Genomic DNA, 21,561 nt, shown 5'->3' on the forward strand with positions numbered 1-21,561 from the left:
ACATGAAAAACTAAGCATTATTGACACTGGAAGGTTGCTGTGTCTGATCCCATGTACCTACCATCTCTTGCCGTTGTGCCCTTGACCAAAGCACTTAACCCCCCACAAAGTAGAACTGTTCTGTGGTCAACCCCCCATCTGGAGAGCTCCTGGATGTGCAGGCCTTTAATCCAGCCCTGAAACACCCAAGTCTGCTTAACAAGGTCCTGTTGAGCAGCTGATGTTTAGGCTACGATGTGGTTAGACCAGGGCTTGAACAAAAGCCTGCAAACCCATGCAGTAGCTATCCTGGAGGATGGTAAAAAACATTGCAACATTACAACCAAATACTTGTCTTTATAAAATTATTCCCTCAATCAATGAATCAGGGATCAAATGTATAAGGTAGGCTACTTCAAAGCAAGAAATCTAACTAGACATGTTTTTATTCATAATACTGTATATACAAAAGTAGGAAGACTTCAGCCACACCTGTTGCTGACAGGCGTATAAAATCGAGCACACAGCCATGCAATCTCCATAGACAAACATTGCCAGTAGAATGGCCTTACTGAAGAGCTCAGTGACTTTCAACGTGGCACCGTCATAGGATGCCACCTTTCCAACAAGTCAGTTAGTCAAATTTCTGAACCTGTTAGAACCTGTTAGAACCTGCCCGGTCAACTGTAAGTGCTGTTATTGTGAAAGCTCACAGAACGGGACCACTGTGGGTTTCCATGGCCGATTAGTCACACACAACCCTAAGATCACCATGTGCAATGCCAAGCGTCAGCTAGTGGTGTAAATCTTTCCGCCATTGGACTCTGGAGCGGTGGAAATGCGTTCTCTGGAGTAATGAATCACATCTCACCATCTGGCAGTCCGATGGATGAATCTGGGTTTGGCGGATGCCAGGAGAACGCTATATGCCGCCCCAATGCATATTACCAACTGTAACGTTTGGTGGAGGAGGAATAATGGTCTGGGGCTGTTTGTCATGGGCTAGGCCCCTTAGTTTCAGTGAAGGGAACAGTGACTGTTCTGTGCTTCCAACTTTGTGGCAACAGTTGGGGAAGGCCCTTCCTGTTTCAGCATGACAATGCCCCTGTGCACAAAGCAAGGTCCATACAGAAATGGTTTGTCAAGGTCGGTGTGGAAGAACTTGACTAGCCTGCACAGAGCCCTGACCTCAACCCCATCAAACACCTTTGGGATGAATTGGAACGCCGACTGCAAGCCATGCTTAATCACTTAACATCAGTGCCCGACCTCACTAATGCTCTTGTGACTAAATGGCAGCAAGTCCCCACAGCAATGTTCCAACATCTAGTGGAAAGCTTTCCCAGAAGAGTGGAGGCTGTTATAGCAGCACAGGGGGGACCAAATCGATATTAATACCCATGAATTGAGGCGGAGACCATGCAAGCGGTGACAAAGGCGGAGACGTCAGGAACCATGGTAGGCCACCAAAAGCGTTGTCGCACAAAAGCCAGGGTCCGCCGTTAGCCCGGGTGGCAGGCAAGCCTGGAGGAGTGGGACCACGGAGTGGGAGTGGGACCCACTCCAGGACCACGGAGTGGACAGCGTTAGGCATGAACATGGATCCCAGCCGGTAGGAGAGAGGGAGAAGTTGAACCGGGTGAACAGTAGGGCCCTGCCTGGAATTGAGGCACTTGGCAGTGCGGAGATATTCCAGGTTCTTGTGGTCGGTCCACATGATGAATGCATGTTCCGCCTCCTCCAGCTAGTGCCTCCACTCCTCCAACGCCATCTTCACCATGAGCAGCTCACGATTCCCCAAACCGTAGTTCCTCTCTGTAGCGTTGAGGCAGTGGGCAATCCAACACTGCACTCACCTTCCCTGGATTGGATCCATCTGTACGCTCCCTGCAGCGATGATTTATCCCAGAAGACAAGGATGTCATTGAGTTAGACGAAAACGAACCGGTTCAACATGTAGCGGATAACATCATTAACCAGAGCCTGGAACATAGCAGGGTAAGGCCAAAGGGCATGACAAGATACTTGTGGTGGCCGCTGGCCATGTTGAAGGCAGTCTTCCACTCGCCCCCCTCCCGTATCCGCACCAGGTGGTAGGCATTCCGTAGGTCCAGCTTGGAGAACACGGTGGCCCCCTGGAGTGGCTCGAAGGCCGAGGAGGTTAGGTAGAGGGTAGTGTTTTTTCTCTGTGATGTCGTTGAGACCTCGGTAGTCAATGCAAGGGTGCAGGGTTTTGTCCTTCTTCTCCACAAAGAAGAACCCTGCGCGGCGGGGGAGGCAGAAAGACGGATGAACCCAGGAGCAAGGGAGTCCACAATGTAGGTCTCCATAGCCTTGGTCTCCGGACCCAACAGAGAGTACAGTCGTCCCCAGGGTGGAGTGGTGCCTAGAAGAATACCAATCCCGCAGTCACAAGGTCAGTGCGGCGACAGCAAAGTGGCCCGGGCCTTACTGAACACCTCCCGGAGGTCCTGGTACTCCAAGGGAATGGCGGAGAGGTCCGGGGAAACCTCAGAGTCCCGGAACAGCCTGCGCTGACTTCAGGCAGTGGGCGTGGCAGAACGGGCTCCAGCCCATGATGTCACTGGCAGACCAGTCAATGAGGGATTGTGTCGCTGGAGCCTGGAGAATTCCAATACCACGGGAACCTGAGGAGACTTAATGAGCAGGAACTGGATCATCTCGCTGCTGCCTAGTAGACAACCCACGGAATTGCTCCAGCAATGTGTTCAATGCTTGGTCGTGACGCAACTCCTCGTGCCTTCCAATGATGGCTTCTTGGGAAGCAAGGGCTTTGCGGATCTGGTCCGAGTCTGCTGGGTCAGTCATGGTCAGTTCGTACTATCACGGTTTAAGGTAAGACCCAGATGCAGACAGTGTTTCGAAGAAACAAAGTTGAATTCCAAAACAGGGGCACGCAAACGACAGGTTAAGGCAGGCAGTGGTCATTAATCCAGAGAGGGTGTAAAGCAGGGGTGTCAAAGTCAAATGGACGGAGGGCCAAATAAAAAAATCAGCTACAAGACGAGGGCCGGACTGTTCGAATGTTCATTGAAAAATTTTTAAATGACGCATATAGTCTAGTGAACCTAATTGAACCTACTGAAAACCTAACAAATATATTACAATATGATCAGATAAATAAAGCAATATTTTCTTATGGCTCTGTCAGTAATCTTTAATTTTCAACAGACACAAAAGACAAATTTCCTTTATATAAATATCCCCATAACATGAACATTAAATGAAAGAAACCGGTATTCAAGGCACCATCAGTAGACTATATTTTCTATTTTAGCAAAAGTGGGCTAAATTTACTTCAAAGAAAAAACAATAATAGCAATTTTCTATCATCCACTCAACTGAAATATTTTTAAAATATAATTGGATTGAAATACAAAAAAATAAAGTGCAAAAATCTATTAATCAAAAACAACACTTTGTTTAAGGAGAAGTAACATGCAGTGAAAACAAATATTAAATTTTAACTTTTAAACTTGAACTGAGTAAAAACTCTAAATATGTGATTGCACAGTAATGTTCACTTGTTTGAGGTTGAGGGTGATACTTGGTGGTGTCCCATCTTTTCCACAAGTTCATCAATGTTCGGGGTAAGGCTCTGAGCTGAAGAAATCCTCAGAATTGAGTGGAGGTGTTCAGCAGTAAGTCGACTTCTGTGTGATGTTTTGTTCAGGTTCATCAAAGAAAACAGTTGTTCACACAGGTATGTGCTGCCAAACATAGACAACGTTTGAGCAGCCTGGATGCGCAGCTGGGGCATTGTGCCGGGGAGGAAACGGGCGAACTCCGCAGCACCCACTGCCGCATATTTTGCCCTCAGTGCATCATTGCATTGGAGGTCAATCAACTCCATTTGGAGGTTTGGTGGTGAGCTTTCCACGTCAACAGCAAATGGGTTACCGAGCAGTTCCAACCTGCTTTTTTGTGCTTCAAAGTCAGCAAATCGGCGTCGAAAGTCAGCGGCAAGCATACCTATTTTATCAGCCAACTGTGTGCTCGGGAACGCACTGGTAGAGAGCTTCTCTTTCATGGTCTGGCAGCTGGGAAAGTGGCTCAAATTTTCTTTCCGCATCTGCGTCTCCCACAGAGTCAGTTTGGTTTTAAATGCCTTCACTGTACTGTACATATCAGAGATGACACGATCCCGACCCTGCAGCTGCAAGTTTATTGCATTCAGATGACTCGTAATGTCACACAGAAAAGCCATTTCACACAGAAACATTTCGTCTCGGAGTTGTGTTGTGTCTTTCCCTTTGCTGTCCAAGAACAGACAAATCTCCTCACGAAGCTCGAAACATCTTTGAAGCACCTTTCCCTGGCTTAGCCATCGCACCTCTGTGTGATAAGGCAAATCACCATGCTCCGTTTCTAACTCCGTCAGAAATGCCTTGAACTGGCGGTGATTCAAACCTTTGGCTCTGATAAAGTTAACTGTGCGCGTGATGATGCTCATTACATGCTCCATTTTCAAGGCTTTACCGCACAACGCTTCCTGGTGTATGATACAATGATAAGCTGTCAGCTCACCTGTCGCGTTTTCCTCTTGCATCTTTTCCCGTATCTTCGCCACCAGTCCGCTCCTGTGTCCACACATCGCAGGTGCTCCGTCGGTTGTCAAACCCACGAGTTTTTCCCAAGGCAGCTCCATCTCATTTACACATCTTGACACCTCTTCATACAAATCATGCCCCGTAGTTGTGCCATGCATAGGACGTAAAGCCAAAAACTCCTCTGTCACGCTTAGGTTGGAGTCCACTCCGCGGATGAAAATTGACAACTGGGCAATGTCAGAAATGTCGGTGCTCTCATCCACAGCCAAGGAATATGCAATAAAATCTTTTCCCTTTTTCACAAGCTGCTCTTTTAGATTGATGGACAACTGGTCTACTCTCTCGGCAATGGTGTTTCTGCTCAGACTCACATTTAAAAAGAGTTGCCTTTTTTCTGGGCAAACTTCGTCACAAACTTTAATCATGCAGTTTTTGATGAAATCCCCCTCCGTAAATGGCCGGGCTGATTTAGCGATCTCTTCTGCCAAAATAAAACTGGCCTTGACAGCAGCCTGGCCTTGTGATTTGGCTTTTTTGAACAGAGCCTGTCGAGATTTGAGGCCTCGTTTTAATTCCTCTGCCTTTTGTAGCCTTTGTTCCATGTCCATATTCTTGTTTTTGTCCGCGTGTTTCGTTTCATAATGTCGTCTCAGATTATACTCTTTCAGTACCGCCACACTTTCTCCACACAGAAGACACACAGGTTTTCCAGCTACCTTCGTGAACATATACTCCGACTCCCACCTTGTTTGAAACCCCCGGTTCTCAGTATCCACCTTCCGTTTTGCCATTTTTGATGGGTATCTGAAAGTTAATTTTACTGTGATGCTGACGACTGCTGTGCCAATAAATATTGAAATGAAGCAGCCTACTGCTCGGTGCGTCACCTTTGCATTGTGGGAAATGTAGTATTGGTGCGTGTAAAAGATCTGCGGGCTGCCGGCTTGCTGCGGGCCGGTTCTAATAATAAATCAAGATCATCCCAGGGGCCGTAAAAAACCTTCTTGCGGGCCGGATGTGGCCCGCGGGCCTTGACTCTGACATATGTGGTGTAAAGGGTCCAGAATGGCAGGCAGTCTCAGGGTCAGAGAAGGCAGGGTTCAATAATCCATTACGGTGGGGTAAAGTACAAAATGTCAGGCAGGCTCAGGGTAGGCAGAACGGTCAAAACCGGGAAGGACTAGAAAACAGGAGCAAGAAACAGCCAGGAGCAGGGAAACAAACGCTGGTAGGTTAATATTAACAAAATGAACTGGCAGCAGACAAACAGAGAACACAGGTATAAATACACAGGGGATAATGGGGAAGATGGGCAATACCTGGAGGGGGGTGGAGACAAGCACAAAGACAGGTAAAACAGATCAGGGTGTGACACCTATACCATTATTCCTCCTCCATCAAACTTTACAGTTGGTACTCTCCATTGGGGCAGGTTGTGTTCTCAAACCCAGATTCATCCGTCGGACTGCCACATGGTGAAGCGTGATTCATCACTCTAGGGAACGCATTTCCAGTGCTCCAGAGTCCAATGACGTGTGTGACTGCTCGGCCATGGAAACCCATTTCATGAAGCTCCCAACGAACAGTTATTGTGCTGACGTTGCGTCCAGAGGCAGTTTGGAAGTCGGTAATGAGTGTTGCAACCGAGGACAGATGATTTTTACGTGCTACGCGCTTCAGCACTCGGCGGTCCCGTTCTTTGAGCTTGTGTGGTCTACCACTTTGCGGATGAGCCATTGTTGCTGCTAAACGTTAACACTTCACAATAACAGCACATACAGTTGACCAGGCAGCTGTAGCAGGGCAGACATTTTACTAACTAAATTGTTGGAAAGGTGGCATTTTATTTTTTTTTTATTTTACCTTTATTTAACCAGGTAGGCAAGTTGAGAACAAGTTCTCATTTACAATTGCGACCTGGCCAAGATAAAGCAAAGCAGTTCGACAGATACAACAACACAGAGTTACACATGGAGTAAAACAAACATACAGTCAATAATAAAGTATAAACAAGTCTATATACAATGTGAGCAAATGAGGTGAGAAGGGAGGTAAAGGCAAAAAAAGGCCTTGGTGGCAAGGTAAATACAATATAGCAAGTAAAACACTGGAATGGTAGTTTTGCAATGGAAGAATGTGCAAAGTAGAAATAAAAATAATGGGGTGCATCCTGTGATGGTGCCACATTGAAAGTCACTGAGCTCTTCAGTAAGGCCATTCTACTCCCAATGTTTGTCTACGGAGATTGCATGGCTGTTTTCTCGATTGTATACACCTGTCAGCAACAGGTGTAGCTGAAATAGCTAAATCCACTTACTTTTGTATATATAGTGTATTTGACCTCAGATATGGAGTAATACAGAAATAGAATTGACAACGAAAACAACTAATCAAATCAAATACAATACAATTGTGTTTGTCACATGCGCCGAATACAACCCTGCAGTGAAATGCTTACTTACAAGCCGTTAACCAACAATGCATTAAGAAGTTAAGAAAAAAATAATAAGTGTATAAAATAGATCAATAGAAAATAAAAGTAACAAATAATTAAACAGCAACAGTAAAATAACAAGCGAGGCTATATACAGGGAGTACCGTACAGAGTCAATGTGAGGGGGCAATTGAGGTAATTGAGGTTATATGTACATGTAGGTAAAGTGACTATGCATAGATAATAAACAGAGAGTATCAGCAGCGTAAAAGAGGGTCTGGGTAGCCCTTTGATTAGCTGTTCAGGAGTCTTATGGCTTGGGGGTAGAAGCTGTTAAGAAGCTTTTTGGACCTCGACTTGGCGCTCCGGTACCGCTTGCCGTGCGGTAGCAGAGAGAACAGTCTATGACTAGGGTGGCTGGAGTCTTTGACAATTTGTAGGGCCTTCCTCTGACACTGGCTGATACTGTAGAAACAGAAAGGCGTCTACACTATTACTGTATGTAATAATACTTTTTCTAGTGTGTCCTCACTCTAATCAGGAATTAATTAATTGACAACTACACCTACTGTAAGTAACATAAAGGTTTACTTGGCCTTTTTCTTCAGTGTTCTCTCTTCTATCAGGAAAGCAAATCTCTAGGCAATTTAAGATCTTAATTATCTTTAGACACATTTTCCATTCGAGCAGTGTGTACACACAGTGGGTGTTCCTCAAAATGTGTACTACCGTGCTCTGAGCATGCAAATTGGAGCACACGAGAGTCAGAGTATGATGCCTCATGTCCACCAGATGCATCAAACTCTTTGCATTCCAGCGGAAGTCAGGCTGTGGAGCGTTTTGTGTACCGCATGCGTTCAATATTGGGGCTCCCGAGTGGCGCAGCGGTCTAAAGCACTGCATCCCATCATTGAAAATAAGAATTTGTTCTTAACTGACTTGACTAGTTAAATAAATGTAAAATAAAAATAATTTTCAACTTGTGTGTTGCTTTACCATGCGGTAGTACAAACGGAAGTACACACAGACTCCAACTAGCTTTTAGCTAGTTGAAAAGCAAAGCACATGTGTGTCAAGTACAGAAAATGCATATTTACCCGCCCACAATACCCACTGTAGTGTGCGTGGATTGCAAGTATGTCAATATGGCTAACTGGCTACCTACTACTGTTAGCTTGTCAGATAGCCGTGAAGAATTGTTAGCTAGCTAGCTCATTTTTGTCTGTTAAACTAGCTGGCTAGGTAGATTATTACGATTCACATATACAGTTGAAGTCGGAAGTTTACTTACCCCTTAGCAAAATACATGTAAACTCAGTTTTTCACAATTCCTGATATTTAATCCGAGTAAAAATTCCCTGTCTTAGGTCAATTAGGATCACCACTTTATTTTAAGAATGTGAAATGTCAGAATAACAGTAGAGAGAATGATTTATTTCAGCTTTTATTTCTTTCATCAGATTCCCAGTGGGTCAGAAGTTTACATACACTCAATTAGTATTTGGTAGCATTGCCTTTAAATTGTTTAACTTGGGTCAAACGTTTCAGGTAGCCTTCCACAAGCTTCCCACAATACGTTGGGTGAATATTGGCCCATTCCTCCTGACAGAGCTGGTGTAACTGAGTCAGGTTTGTAGGCCTCCTTGCTCGCACACGCTTTTTCAGTTCTGCCCACAAATCTTCTATGGGATTGAGGTCAGGGCTTTGTGATGGCCACTCCTATACCTTGACTTTGTTGTTCTTAAGCCATTTTGCCACAACTTTGGAAGTATGCTTGGGGTCATTGTCCATTTGGAAGACCCATTTGCGACCAAGCTTTAACTTCCTGACTGATGTCGAGATGTTGCTTCAATAAATCCACAACATTTTCCGTCCTCATGATGCCATCTATATTGTAAACTGCACCAGTCCTTCCTGCAGCAAAGCACACCCACAGCATGATGCTGCCACCACCGTGCTTCACGGTTGGGATGGTGTTCTTTGGCTTGCAAGATTCCCCTTTTTCCTCCAAACATAACGATGGTCATCATGTCCAAACAGTTCTATTTTTGTTTCATCAGACCAGATGACATTTCTCCAAAAAGTACAATCTTTGTCACCATGTGCAGTTTCAAACCGTAGTCTGGCTTTTTTATTGCAGTTTTGGAGCAGTGGCTTCTTCCTTGCTGAGCGGCCTTTCAGGTTATGTCGATATAGGACTCGTTTTACTGTGGATTTAGATACTTTGTACCTGTTTCCTCCAGCATCTTCACAAGGTCCTTTGCTGTTGTTCTGGGTTTGATTTGCACTTTTCGCACCAACGTACGTTCATCTCTAGGAGACAGAACACATCTCCTTCCTGAGCGGTATGATGGCTGCGTGGTCCCTTGGTGTTTATACTTGCGACTATTTTTTGTACAGATGAATGTGGTACCTTCAGGCGTTTGGATTTATTTTAATTTTCCCATGATGTTAAGCAGAGGCACTGAGTTTGAAGGTAGGCCTTGAAATACATCCACAGGTACACCTCCAATTGACTCAAACAATGTCAATTAGTCTATCAGAAGCTTCTAAAGCCATAACATAATTTTCTGTAATTTTCCAAGCTGTTTAAAGGCACAGTCAATTTAGTGTATGTAAAATTCTGACCCATTAGAATTGTGATACAGTGAATTATAAGTGAAATAATCTGTCTGTAAACAATTGTTGGAAAAATTACTTGTGTGATACACAAAGTAGATATCCTAACCGACTTGCCAAAACTATAGTTTGTTAACAATACATTTGTGGAGTGGTTGAAAAACAAGTTTTAATGACTCCAACCTAAGCCTATGTAAACTTCCGACTTCAACTGTAACTAGCAGATAATTATGAAATTAAACTTTTTCTTTGTGTATATTTTCTTTTGTTTCTATTGCCATTGTCTTGGCGGGAAGGAGGTTCAGTGAATGGGGAGGTGCAGCGTGAGGTTATACCGTAGGGAAAGTGCGAGTGCTTCTCAATTGTAATGTTTTATCCGTTCTCCACACTCTCGTCCTCACAAGAACGTACTCTAGAGAACATCCTCAGAGAATGCACCCGAAGAATGAGTGTGGAGCACGGTAGTATACATATTGAGAAAAACCCAGTGTCTCATTTAATCTACGACAGAGAAAACATTCTTGATTTTCCATTTTCTCTGGTGTTTCATCTGACTGGTTGTCTCATGGCAATATGGGTGAGTCATCTTGTCTGTATTCCAAATAGCATCCTATTTCCTATTAAGGGCACAATTGTTTAACCAGGGCACATAGTGCTCTATTCAAAAGTAATGCACTATATAAGGAATAGGGTGGCAATTGGGATGCAACCCTTGAGTCACAGATATAATCTCATGTCACTAGTGACTCATGTGTCCTCAGATCAGTGACTTTTTCTGAAGAATTCTCACTCCAGGATTGGAGGTTCTGAGTTTCCATGGATACCTAGATGTTTTCTGTAAATGTTATAGCCACGGGGATATCTTCACTTCAGTTTGCTCCTCAATTAATACACCTTTCCATAGCAGCATGGTTTATGTGTGTGATGAAGAGGACCACAAACCTTTAAAAGTAAAAAAGACAGGAATGTTCCACCTCAGAGAAGAGGACCATGGTTCAATATGAATTACTTCTAATGATTGTATGTGCAAGGACAGGATGTGAAAAACAAGATTGGTAAAATATAGCTATTAACTCAATGCACCAGACCACCTTGAGGTGAGGTGATATTCCACTCAACTCCTAAATCAACATAAAGATTCGCTGAGTGTGTTGTAGTCATTTTCCCCATATATCCAGCATATGGAGTAGAGTGTACAATCAAACCAATTTAAAACTATCAGTCTCCAAAATGCTCTTTGCTCACTCACTAGAATCCATTTCTTGTTCATTTTTCTTATCATGAATTATTTTGTCTAAAGCTCTCTTTCGCTCTCTTTTTTTCTCTCTCTTTTTCTCTATTTTTCTCTCTTTTTCTCTCTCTCTCTCTCACACACACACACACACACACACACACACACACACACACACACACACACACACACCCTACTTCTTCCCATTGGCCATATGAAAAACCTAACATCCTGATCCGCCCTAACAACCTGATCCAATCAAACATCTCTCTAATTTTCCCTCTGATTGGGCCTATCTATTGAAAGCTGTGATTGAAGTGTGTGTGTGTGTGTGTGTGTGTGTGTGTGTGTGTGTGTGTGTGTGTGTGTGTGTGTGTTTTTGTCCTATGTGATGCGATGTGATTGCAGTCCATGACTGAGACCTGTTGTGTGAGAAACGAGCCTGATTGCATGGTTCATTTGTTCTCCCTCTGCAGAGCCAAGCCGAGGCGCACTACAAAGGCAGTAAACATGCCAAGAAGCTCAAAGCACAGGAGAACACCAAGAATAAACCGCCTAAGAGTTCCCTTCCTCCTCCTCCACTTCCTCCTCCCCTGGACAGTGCAAAGACAATCACCACCACAACCTCCACCACCTTGACCAGCAATGTCACGGGCAGCAACTCTGACCAACCAGGTATGTGGAAACTTTAGCTCTTGTGTGTCATCCATTCCTCTCCATGCTCTAGCCTTGAGTGTTATCTTGTGTCATTGCATGCTTTGTGCGGTGTGTGTGTGTGTGTGTGTGTGTGTGCGTGCGTGCGTGTGCGTGCGCGCGCGTATGTGTGTGTGCATGCACGTGTGTGTGGATGTGCATGCACGCTTGTGCATGCGTGTACTGTATGTCTCTTTGGAATAAGTGTTTTTCTCATTAAATTAACTCTGACAAATGCCTTAACCAATTGAATGACTCATTAACAGGCATTAGTGTAACAAGTGCCATGCTCATTGCCATGCATTTCAACCAGTTTTGCTCACTGGGATAAAGTAGTTAAACCACATCCATTTTTTTTTTCATTTAATAATTCTAAGTTTCTTTGTGGGAGTGGCCTATAGGGGAAAGACGATAATACCTAATATCTATCATGTATAGATGAATACTGCCGGAATAGACCACATGCATGTGTTACCAACCAAGGCAGAAAAGAAAGCTTCAAATCTAAACCAATATGTTGTAAAATGTACATTTGCACTAATTTCTGTTGGATCTTGATATTTTTTTAAGTCACACTGTCTGGCCTCACATCAGGGGAGAGCCCATTAGGAGCTATTTAGTATTTTATTAGAATCCCCATTAGATGTTGCCAAGGCAGCATCTACTCTTCCTGGGGTCCAAACTGCAGGTAAGAGGGTTTCAGAATCTGCATCCCAAATTGAACCCTATTCCCTATATAGTGCACTACTATTGAGCAGGGCCCATATGACCCTGTTCAAAAGTAGTGGGATAGGGTACCATTTGGACCACAGACAGAAAGTCACTGCTCAGCCCTCTTAAGAGATTAGGTTCAAGTTCTGTAATGATCCAGAGCCAGTGATACTACTCCTTAGTATTCTGTGACTGTGTCCCAAATGGCACCCTATTCCCCGTTTAGTGCACTACTTATGACAAGAGCTCTATGTATTTTTTATAGGGAATAGGGTGCCATGTGGGACACAGCCTGTGTCTTTTCACAGAGTCACATCCAATGACTGTTAGTCGGAGTCACAGACTGCCTAGCTGGATGTAATTTTTCAGACATTCCTGAACCTGTGACCAGAAACAAGCTACATACTATAGGCAGGACCAAAACAAGTGATCTAATGATTCTGTCTCTTCCCAGCAAAATCAGCAGAGCTGGGATGGTTGTGTCCCCCATATACATAACATACTATTGATTGCAAGAATGTTGTATAATAATTTAAATTGAAAAATGAAGGTTTGAATCATGTGTTGTTTTGTGTATCAGTTCATTTTCTATTTTTTTTATTTCACCTTTATTTAACCAGGTAGGCTAGTTGAGAACAAGTTCTCATTTACAACTCATTTACAACTGCAACCTGGCCAAGATAAAGCAAAGCAGTGTGACACAGACAACAACACAGAGTTACACATGGAACAACATGGAGTAAACAATAAACAAGCCAATAGCACAATAAACAAGTCAATGACACAGTAGAAAAAAATTAAGTCTATATACAGTGTGTGCAAAAGGCATGAGGAGGTAGGCAATAAATAGACCATAGTAGTGAAGAATTACAATTTAGCAGATTAACACTGGAGTGATAAATGAGCAGATGATGATGTGCAAGTAGAGATACTGGTGTGCAAAAGAGCAGAAAAGTAAATAAAAACAGTATGGGGATGAGGTAGATTGGGTGGGCTATTTACAGATGGACTATGTACAGCTGCAGCGATCATAAACCATGTGCCATGGAATCAGCACATCGAAAATCTCTTCCCAACTATTTTGCAACTTGTATGGCGCAGCTGTCAAATTTTTGGTCCTTAAATGTAACTGGTATACTTTTATGTATTCCTTTTCTTACCAATTTTTGTGTTTAATGAATGAATGTGTTGCTTTGGGATGCTAATATAATTAATCCTTGCTAGCTACTGCTCTATTGACCCGGTTGGTGTAGATACTTATTGCCACCCAAATGTATTTAATAACTTTATCTTAGGAAATGTTATGTTAACTTTACAAACTGTCTTCAAAGAGTACATAGAATAGTTTTTGTGAAAATCAGAGTTGAAGCAAGGTTTAATGAAGACTTTCAAATGCTAGTTTAGACCAAATATAGATGTCAACGCTGTGTGTATAGGTGGCAGGGAAGTCAGGCGCAGGAGAGTCAAAATGGAGTGTAAATGGAGTCTTTTAATAACTGTCCACAGAACATGCTCCATAACACTAAATAGTATAGACATGAAAAAACATGGGTACGAGGACCCGTCATGCACCAATACAACAAATAAACAACACTGACAACAAAACAATCTCTGACAAAGACATGAGGGGAAACAGAGGGTTAAATACACAACAGGTAATGAATGGGATTGAAAACAGGTGTGTGGGAAGACAAGACAAAACCAATGGAAAATGAAAAATGGATCAATGATGGCTAGAAGACCGGTGACGTCGAACGCCGAGCTCCGCCCGAACAAGGAGAGGCAACGACTTCGGCAGAAGTCGTGACAATAGACCAGTATAGTGGTGTGTAGCTTGTAGATGTCATAGTGCCAGCTGGTGTAATTGGTGTAAAGAGAGCACTATTCTCTGAAGAGAATACTACACAACTTCCTGAGAGGATCACAAATGCAAAATGACATTCATGGAAGAAGCTACAGTGCGTTCCTAATGCAGGGCGTTGGAGCATGGGTTTGGAGGGTGGGTGTGGTGTGGTGTGGTGTGTGGGAAGGGGTGGAAGGAAAAGAGGAGTGGGGTGGAGGGATGGTGTGGGACTGTGGGATTGCCACTGCGCCTTACCTTGTGGCAATGTCCTCCATAGTGTTCTGGTACAGTACATGGTTCTGAGTGGGTGGAGGGACAAGGCGTCTCAGTGTCACAATAGAGGGGTCAATAGTTTGACAACTAGGCTCTGTAACATTGACAGAGGGCCACATTGAAGCACACACATATGCACGCATGCACGCACGCACGCACACACACACACACACACACACACACACACACACACACACACACAGAGAGATAAAGATACAGAAAACACCACTGGCCAATAGCTCGATCCTGCTACTGCTACTCAACTGATCCCCCAGGGATCAAACTCTTACGCAACACACCAAAATAAAAATATAAGGGAATGTGTCACCAAAAGTTGTAATATTGTTAATGCTCCGAGACTAACTGTCAGATGTTGTGTCTCTCTCTTTTTCCCCCTCCCTCTCTCCCTCCCTCTTTCTTTCTTGATCTCAGAACAAATCGCAGTGCCTCCTAGCACGGCAGATAAAACCTTGGCTTCTCCAAATTCTTTCGTCCCCGTCATCTCCACCTCCTCCTCCCTGGCAGCTTTAACAGCCATGGCCGTCCCCAGTCCCTGTAATCCCGTCCTATGTGATCCCACGCCTGCCAGCCCCCCATCAGCTACACAAGTACAACTACAGGGGCCTGTTATGAAGAGCAGTGGCAGCATCAGCACCAAGCCTGTGCTCACGGCCCCCACCACTGCCGCTGCTACAGCAACTCAGCCCACGCCAGAGTCGGAGGAGGAGGAAAAAGCCAAAAAGCTCCTGTACTGTTCGCTTTGCAAAGTGGCCGTCAACTCTCTATCACAGCTGGAGGCCCACAACACAGGTGTGTTCCAGCATCTGTTTCTGTTTGCTCGACCGCCGTGTTAACGTTAGTGTTACTCCTCCCGAGGAGTGTGTGTGTTGGGTGGGGGGAGGGGGGCTTGCATACGGGCTCAATATGTCAGATGTTTGTTAGCTAACATTGACACGTATGGCTGTTATGTAGTTATAATACCCAGGTCAGAGAAACACTGTTGGATCTCAAGCTGACCAATGAACATTTTGGATGGGAAAACAAAAGCTGTTCTACTTTTAAACCAAACAAATTAAATAATGTTCTTTTTATGTTTTTTTTATGGTATTTTCCATGTGCAATATATTTTATTCTGTTTTTGCCCTTTCTTCTCTCCCCTGAAGGTTCGAAACACAAAACTATGCTTGAGGCGAGGAACGGCGCAGGCCCAATTAAGGCCTATCCCAGACCGGGCTCAAAGCTCAAAGTCCAGGCCACCACCGTGCTGAAAGGCTCCGGACTGCAGAACAAGACATTCTATTGTGAGATCTGTGACGTCCACGTCAACTCAGAAATACAGCTCAAACAGGTACACCATAGTGTCTTGTCACAGGCCTTTCAAGACCCTTGGGTTTTTACCTCTCTTTAATTTTCTTGTGCACAAATGAATAAATAAATCTTAGCTGATCAGCAGCAAGCGCGAATGCAAGATTTGTGAGATTTTCTGGTGCCGATATTAGGTCAATCACAATACAGTATGGTCAGAGGGGGAACTGGGGAAAACACATTCTGGGAAATGACTTATTTCAAATCCTTGAATTCACCTCTAAATACATTTTTTTACCTGTCAAATTGATTTCACTTTGGGAACTCAAGTATGCAGTGCTTGTTGTCTTGTTACAGCTTGAAGGGACCTTACAGGCTTTTTATAATTGGCTCACCAAAATACGTGTCCCATATGGCACCCTATACCCTTTATAGTGCACCACCTTTGATCAGGGCCCATAAGGATTCACACACAGTTACGTCACTGACCTTTTTTGTTGTATTTTGTCAGCACATCTCCAGCAGAAGGCACAAGGACAGAGTGGCTGGGAAACCGATGAAACCCAAATACAGCCCTTACAACAAACAACAACGCAGCTCCACAGTCCTAGCCGTATGTATCTTCTATGTTCCTAATCAAAGCCCCTCAAGAAAAGTTGATTCGACTTCAGGGATGAATTGTTAATACATTTATTGGCAGTTTCTTAAAAAAGCATTTAGGAATATTGATGCATCAGGCTAAAAGAGGGGCCTTTATGCTCATTGAAAATGATGGCTTGTTTTTGTAGCTAATTGCATTATCAATAGATTTGCTTTCTCATTTAACTCCTCTCCTCTCCCATCCTATCCTATCCTCTTCTCTCCTTCAGGCAAAGCTGGCTCTTCAGAAGGACCTGGTGAAGCCTATCTCCCCTGCTGCTTTCCTCTCCAACCCCTTCTGCCCCACCACTGTCCCCTCCATCACCCTGCACCCGCGGCCCAACTCCTCTATCTTTCAGACTGCTGGCCTCCCAGGCTCTATGGGCTCCATGGGCTCCTTCCTCCGGGCTGCTCCAGGGCCCATCCGGCCCACCACCGGCTCTATACTCTTCGCCCCATACTGATTCCTGGATCGTGACACCAGGGTCGTGTTCAGTAGGCAGAGAATGAAAGAAAATGGCAGAAACTGAGTGAATCAGGGTGGTACTATCTGAGCTCGTCCACTAATTAATGCTTGTTTTTGTCTCCTATTTTCCCTACGGTGTGCCCTAATGGACACAACCCTGTGTATCGGTATGAGCCAGGGAGCCAGGGGTACAGTAACACAAAGGGGAAAATGACATGAGTAGACAAACAGATCTCCTCTGACCACGTGGAACAGTGAGTGGATGACATCCTACTACAGACAGTACCTCCCCGGTGCACTGAACTGAGAGGACTACTACACTGCGAAGCTTGAACGAACAACAGTGTATTTATTTGATTGAACTTGCCTGTCTGCGTGCGTTGCCCTGAAGCATAAAGAACAGAGGTATAGTGGGCTCGCTAAGACCACTGAGGGTCTAAGTATTGGAATAATAAAGAGCATCAAACAGCTTCCTGAATGACTTGAATTACCATAGTCTTCCTATTTGATTAAAATAATGGACAGCTCTAGCTACATGCGTATGACAGTGTTCATCATAACAGCCCCCAGACAGAAGCACAGTCATACCCTATTCACACTATAGGGCCAACCTGAACAGCACTGGGCTGGCTTTGATATTTTCTTCTCACATTGTCCTTTCCAGTATGGTTTAAGCAACTACGGTGGATGTGCAACCAGGTCAGAGCAGTTCAGCGTGGCTCTGCTTGGTCTAGACCAGTAGTGTGAAAAACGGTATCATTGCACTTTTACAGTTGTTGCTTGATGTCATGAGTCATGGACTGTACGTTAATACAGTAATGCAGTTTTGGCCACTGTTCTGTCCTGGATTGTGGAAGGCAAAAAGCTGAATCTCTGTTATGATCGTCAAATAGTCTGGCTTCAACTTACAGTAGATATTCATAGTAATTGTTTAGTAACAGTGTTCTCAGTTCCTCCACTTTAGAGAGAGAAACCATTCTCTTGGTTTTTCAGTAAGAGCCAAATGTTAACTTGAGATGGATTCAGGTCAATGGGAGACTTCAAGTCTGTTAAAGAAAATGTTAGTTAAAGCTCAAACACACCGGTAGGATTGTCAAACGTTTGCCTGCCGACAGTACTTAGCACCTCGGAACAGAGTGTCGGCAGTGAATATCTTTAGTGTTAACACAGCAAAGACCTTGAAGTCGTCAGCCACTCAGCCTTGTTAAAATACTCCAAACCAGAAGGTGGCAGTAGCATTGTTTGGCAATACATGTCCGTGTGCGTTCCTTATGGTCTAGATTCCAATGTTAGCTGCAGTGCTAATGTTGCTATATTGTAGAAAGCCCTTGTTGATACTAGCCAGATGGCCACAGCTAGATAACTACCTAGCAAGATGACGAAGAAACCATTTCATTTACTCACCATAATCACATACTGTAGGGTGTCCAATCAAAACGCATCTTTTGACCAAACCCCAACAACAACAAAAATGGTCTAAACCTCATGTCTCTATCATAATCTGTTCAAAGCTTATTGGAGATTTTATCCTTGTAGGATGGATAAAATTAGGCTGACTAAATCAATGGAGGTCAGAGAAAAAAATAGGTAAAAAATCTGGAAAATAGCATTGCATCATCTAGGCTGGATGCTGTGCGAGAATTGAGGCTACATAACAGGCTTACCAATAAACTCGTCATCTTTCTTTTAAAATCCAGATGACATAATACAATATGTCAGGTTGTATTATGTCAGATAAATATACATTTTGAAACATGACAAGTAGTATGTTCATATTTTAGTAAACACTGTTCATATAAATGCTAAGTTCCTATTCTTTTCAAAGACTTCTCACATTAACAAGCGTATCTCTGTGACATGTCAACAGAGCACTGCGTGTACTGCAAGCTCTTTATTTTCAAAGCCTTTTACATTTAATTCAGCACTTGGAAGACAACCACAAATACACGTTAAATTCTCAAAAGTTTCAGCAGAGCTCAGTGCTCATTAACAGATGTATTGGGTTAAGAAATCTGACTTTATGGATACAATGTTAATGATACAGTATGCTTGAAAAATACCCTACTGAATGATTCAGAACATGAAGAATCATATTTGTCTTGATAAAATGCATTTTATAACATAAGGAAGTGAAACGTCATCACCAAAGTGCAATTTGCCCAATGTGGGTGGACACCCTACATACAGCCAGTGCCAGCCCATAGCCAAAAGTTTAGCTAGCTAGCTAACGTTAGCATAGCTAGCACACTAGCTAAGGGCACCGCACTAACTCCGCAGCTAACACAGGCAGCTGTTTCATGGAAACTAGCTAATTCATTGTGATTTAATTATAATGTCGTAACGATGTACGCTGAGAGTCGGGAAGCAAGTTCAGGCAGTGAATATATTTAATAAATAAACAAATATGAACAAAACAAGAAACACTAACAGTGCACCGACATGAAACAGAAACAATAATGCCTGGGGAAGGAACCAAAGGGAGTGACATAAATAGGGCAGGTATTCAAGGAGGTGATGGAGTCCAGGTGAGTGTCAATAAGCGCTGGTGCGCGTGACTATGGTGACAGGTGTGCGTAATACTCAGCAGTCTGGTGACCTAGAGGCCAGAGAGGGAATATACATGACAAATGTCAATACTAGATAAAGTGGTTAGCTAGCTTCGAGGAATTATTTAGTGTTGTATGCATTGTGTCTGTACACTTAGCTAGCTACCATTCCATAGCCTACATTGTACATGAAGTGTGACTGGCTCATCTGTGGATATACGGAGAAAATGTTGTCACTTGTTGTCACTCCTGTTGATTTTCCCAAATGGGGGTTTGTGCTCTCTGATTGGCTCAAAGTACATTTGTTGGCACTGATGAGCATCGCGATTCTACATGTAGAAATGGTAAGTTTGTCACTACTGGATCGGCACGCAGCAGGAACTTCTTTTGTTCTAGCAAGACAAGGAACGGCCTCCCACTGTCATAAGTACCTATTGGCAGTCTATCGGCAGTGAGATTCTCAGTGTACTTTAAGTGTGCAGATCTCAAGTCAGGACTTGACCCTTAAAGTACATTGTTCCTGCTGTAAATTATGTAATCATCAGTCATTCATTTCTTAGAGAAATAGTAGAATCTATTAGTTTTCATCACTTGTAATGAGTGAATTCAGGAAGTACAGATGTTTGACCAGTTTCTCAAAACAGGAAAATAATCCGTCAGCAACCGGACATGTCATTTATATTGTGGATTATAATTAATGGACATTTTAGCCGGAGTTGATAAAAAATGTGTTAGGCCAAATAAAGTCTGACATTTTTAAGTGGAAATAACTAACCCTTGAAGGCTTTAGTTTAAAAGATTTCCTGCAACAACAGGGTGATCATATTAAAATCCTACATCTGTAAACTTCAGTTTATTTCAGTTTTCATTCATTGACTGAATATAAATGGAATTGACACGAACCCTGTTTGTATCACCCTTTCCAAGTTGCAATACTAGTTGTACAGTATGTTACGGAGGGGGACAAACAGACAAGGTATTTGTATTTTTTAAGTTGAATAAAAGCAATCCACCCCAACATGACAGAAAATACAAGATACATTGAACTTGAAATGTACCTCTTCAAATAAATGTATATATTTGGATGATTTGCTCCCATATTACAATTTTATTTTCCATAACTGAAAAATAATTGTAATTATTGAAATAATTAATTGAATATAGTTTATAAAGGAGACCTGATGTATAGATTGTCAATAAAAGGGATGTTCATTGAAAGAGATATAAGATCATCATATCATCATATACTCTGTGTGACATGTACAGTATTTATTTTCACATTATGTTTATTGATGCATACATTCAGTTGTATTTGAGATATGGAATTGTTTTATTATTTGTTTGTTTGTTTGTTAAACATTTTATTTGTTTTTATTAAATACCTAAACGTATCACTTGTATTTTTAAGGACCGACGCTGGCGTAGAGAAGCTGGTATGGGGAGTTAAACATTTAATCGGAACAGACATGGAACAACACAGGAATAGCGTCAGCACGCGAGTATACATATGGACATATGACAATCAATGCTGAAACAGGGAACAGAGCGGGGTAATAGGGGAGGTAATGACAGAGGTGATTGAGTCCAGATTGAGTCCAGGTGAGTCCAATGCACCTGATGACAGGGGTGTGGTGTTAGAAAACCGTGCCAATATATCCTCCAAACACCAGCTTCGCGTGCATTATCACTTTTATACAACAGGTTACCAACATATTGACATGATCATTTACATATTTAAAAAAAAAACGTTATTTTTATGAATTTATTCATACTATTTCAAGTCTTTTTGCTCTGTATCTATGGACGCAACCCATTTGTTCGATTTGGGCTGGGGACTGTCGCTGAATACCCCGGGCTGGGGACCGTCGCTGGAGACCCCGGCTGGGGACCGTCGTTGGAGACCCCAGACTGTAGCCCGTCGTAGGATGCCCCGGACTGTGGCCCGTCGTAGGAGGTTCCGGACTGTGGCCCGTCGTAGGAGGTTCCGGTCTGTGAACTGTCGCCGGACGCTCTGGACTGGGTACTGTCGCCGGACGCTCTGGACTGGGTAAGCCTGGTGCGTGGTGCCGGTACTGGTGGTACCGGGCTGGGGACACGCACCTCAGGGCGAGTGCGAGGAGCAGGAACAGGGCGTACTGGACTCTGAAAGCGCACTGGAAGCCTTGTGCGTGGTGCCGGCACTGGTGGTACCGGGCTGGTGACACGCACCTCAGGGCGAGTGCGGGGAGCAGGAACAGGGCGTACTTGACCC

General features: G+C 43.5%; 1 protein-coding gene across 3 annotated transcripts in view; it reads left to right on the top strand.

Annotated features, from left to right (window-relative positions):
- Nucleotides 1-20,701, top strand: part of znf385b (zinc finger protein 385B) — a 157,061-nt gene extending 136,360 nt beyond the window's left edge. For all 3 annotated transcript variants that reach the window (XM_021579542.2, XM_021579544.2, XM_021579543.2), the window contains 5 exons: nt 11,311-11,509; nt 14,787-15,164; nt 15,518-15,702; nt 16,171-16,272; nt 16,529-20,701. In XM_021579542.2, the coding sequence (XP_021435217.2) occupies nt 11,311-11,509; nt 14,787-15,164; nt 15,518-15,702; nt 16,171-16,272; nt 16,529-16,762 (1,098 nt within the window). In that variant the 3' untranslated portion in view covers nt 16,763-20,701. The remainder of the gene's footprint in view (nt 1-11,310; nt 11,510-14,786; nt 15,165-15,517; nt 15,703-16,170; nt 16,273-16,528) is intronic.
- The last annotated feature ends 860 nt before the right edge of the window (nt 20,702-21,561 follow it).

Source organism: Oncorhynchus mykiss, chromosome 22 (assembly GCF_013265735.2).
Source record: "Oncorhynchus mykiss isolate Arlee chromosome 22, USDA_OmykA_1.1, whole genome shotgun sequence".
Taxonomy (NCBI): domain Eukaryota; kingdom Metazoa; phylum Chordata; class Actinopteri; order Salmoniformes; family Salmonidae; genus Oncorhynchus; species Oncorhynchus mykiss.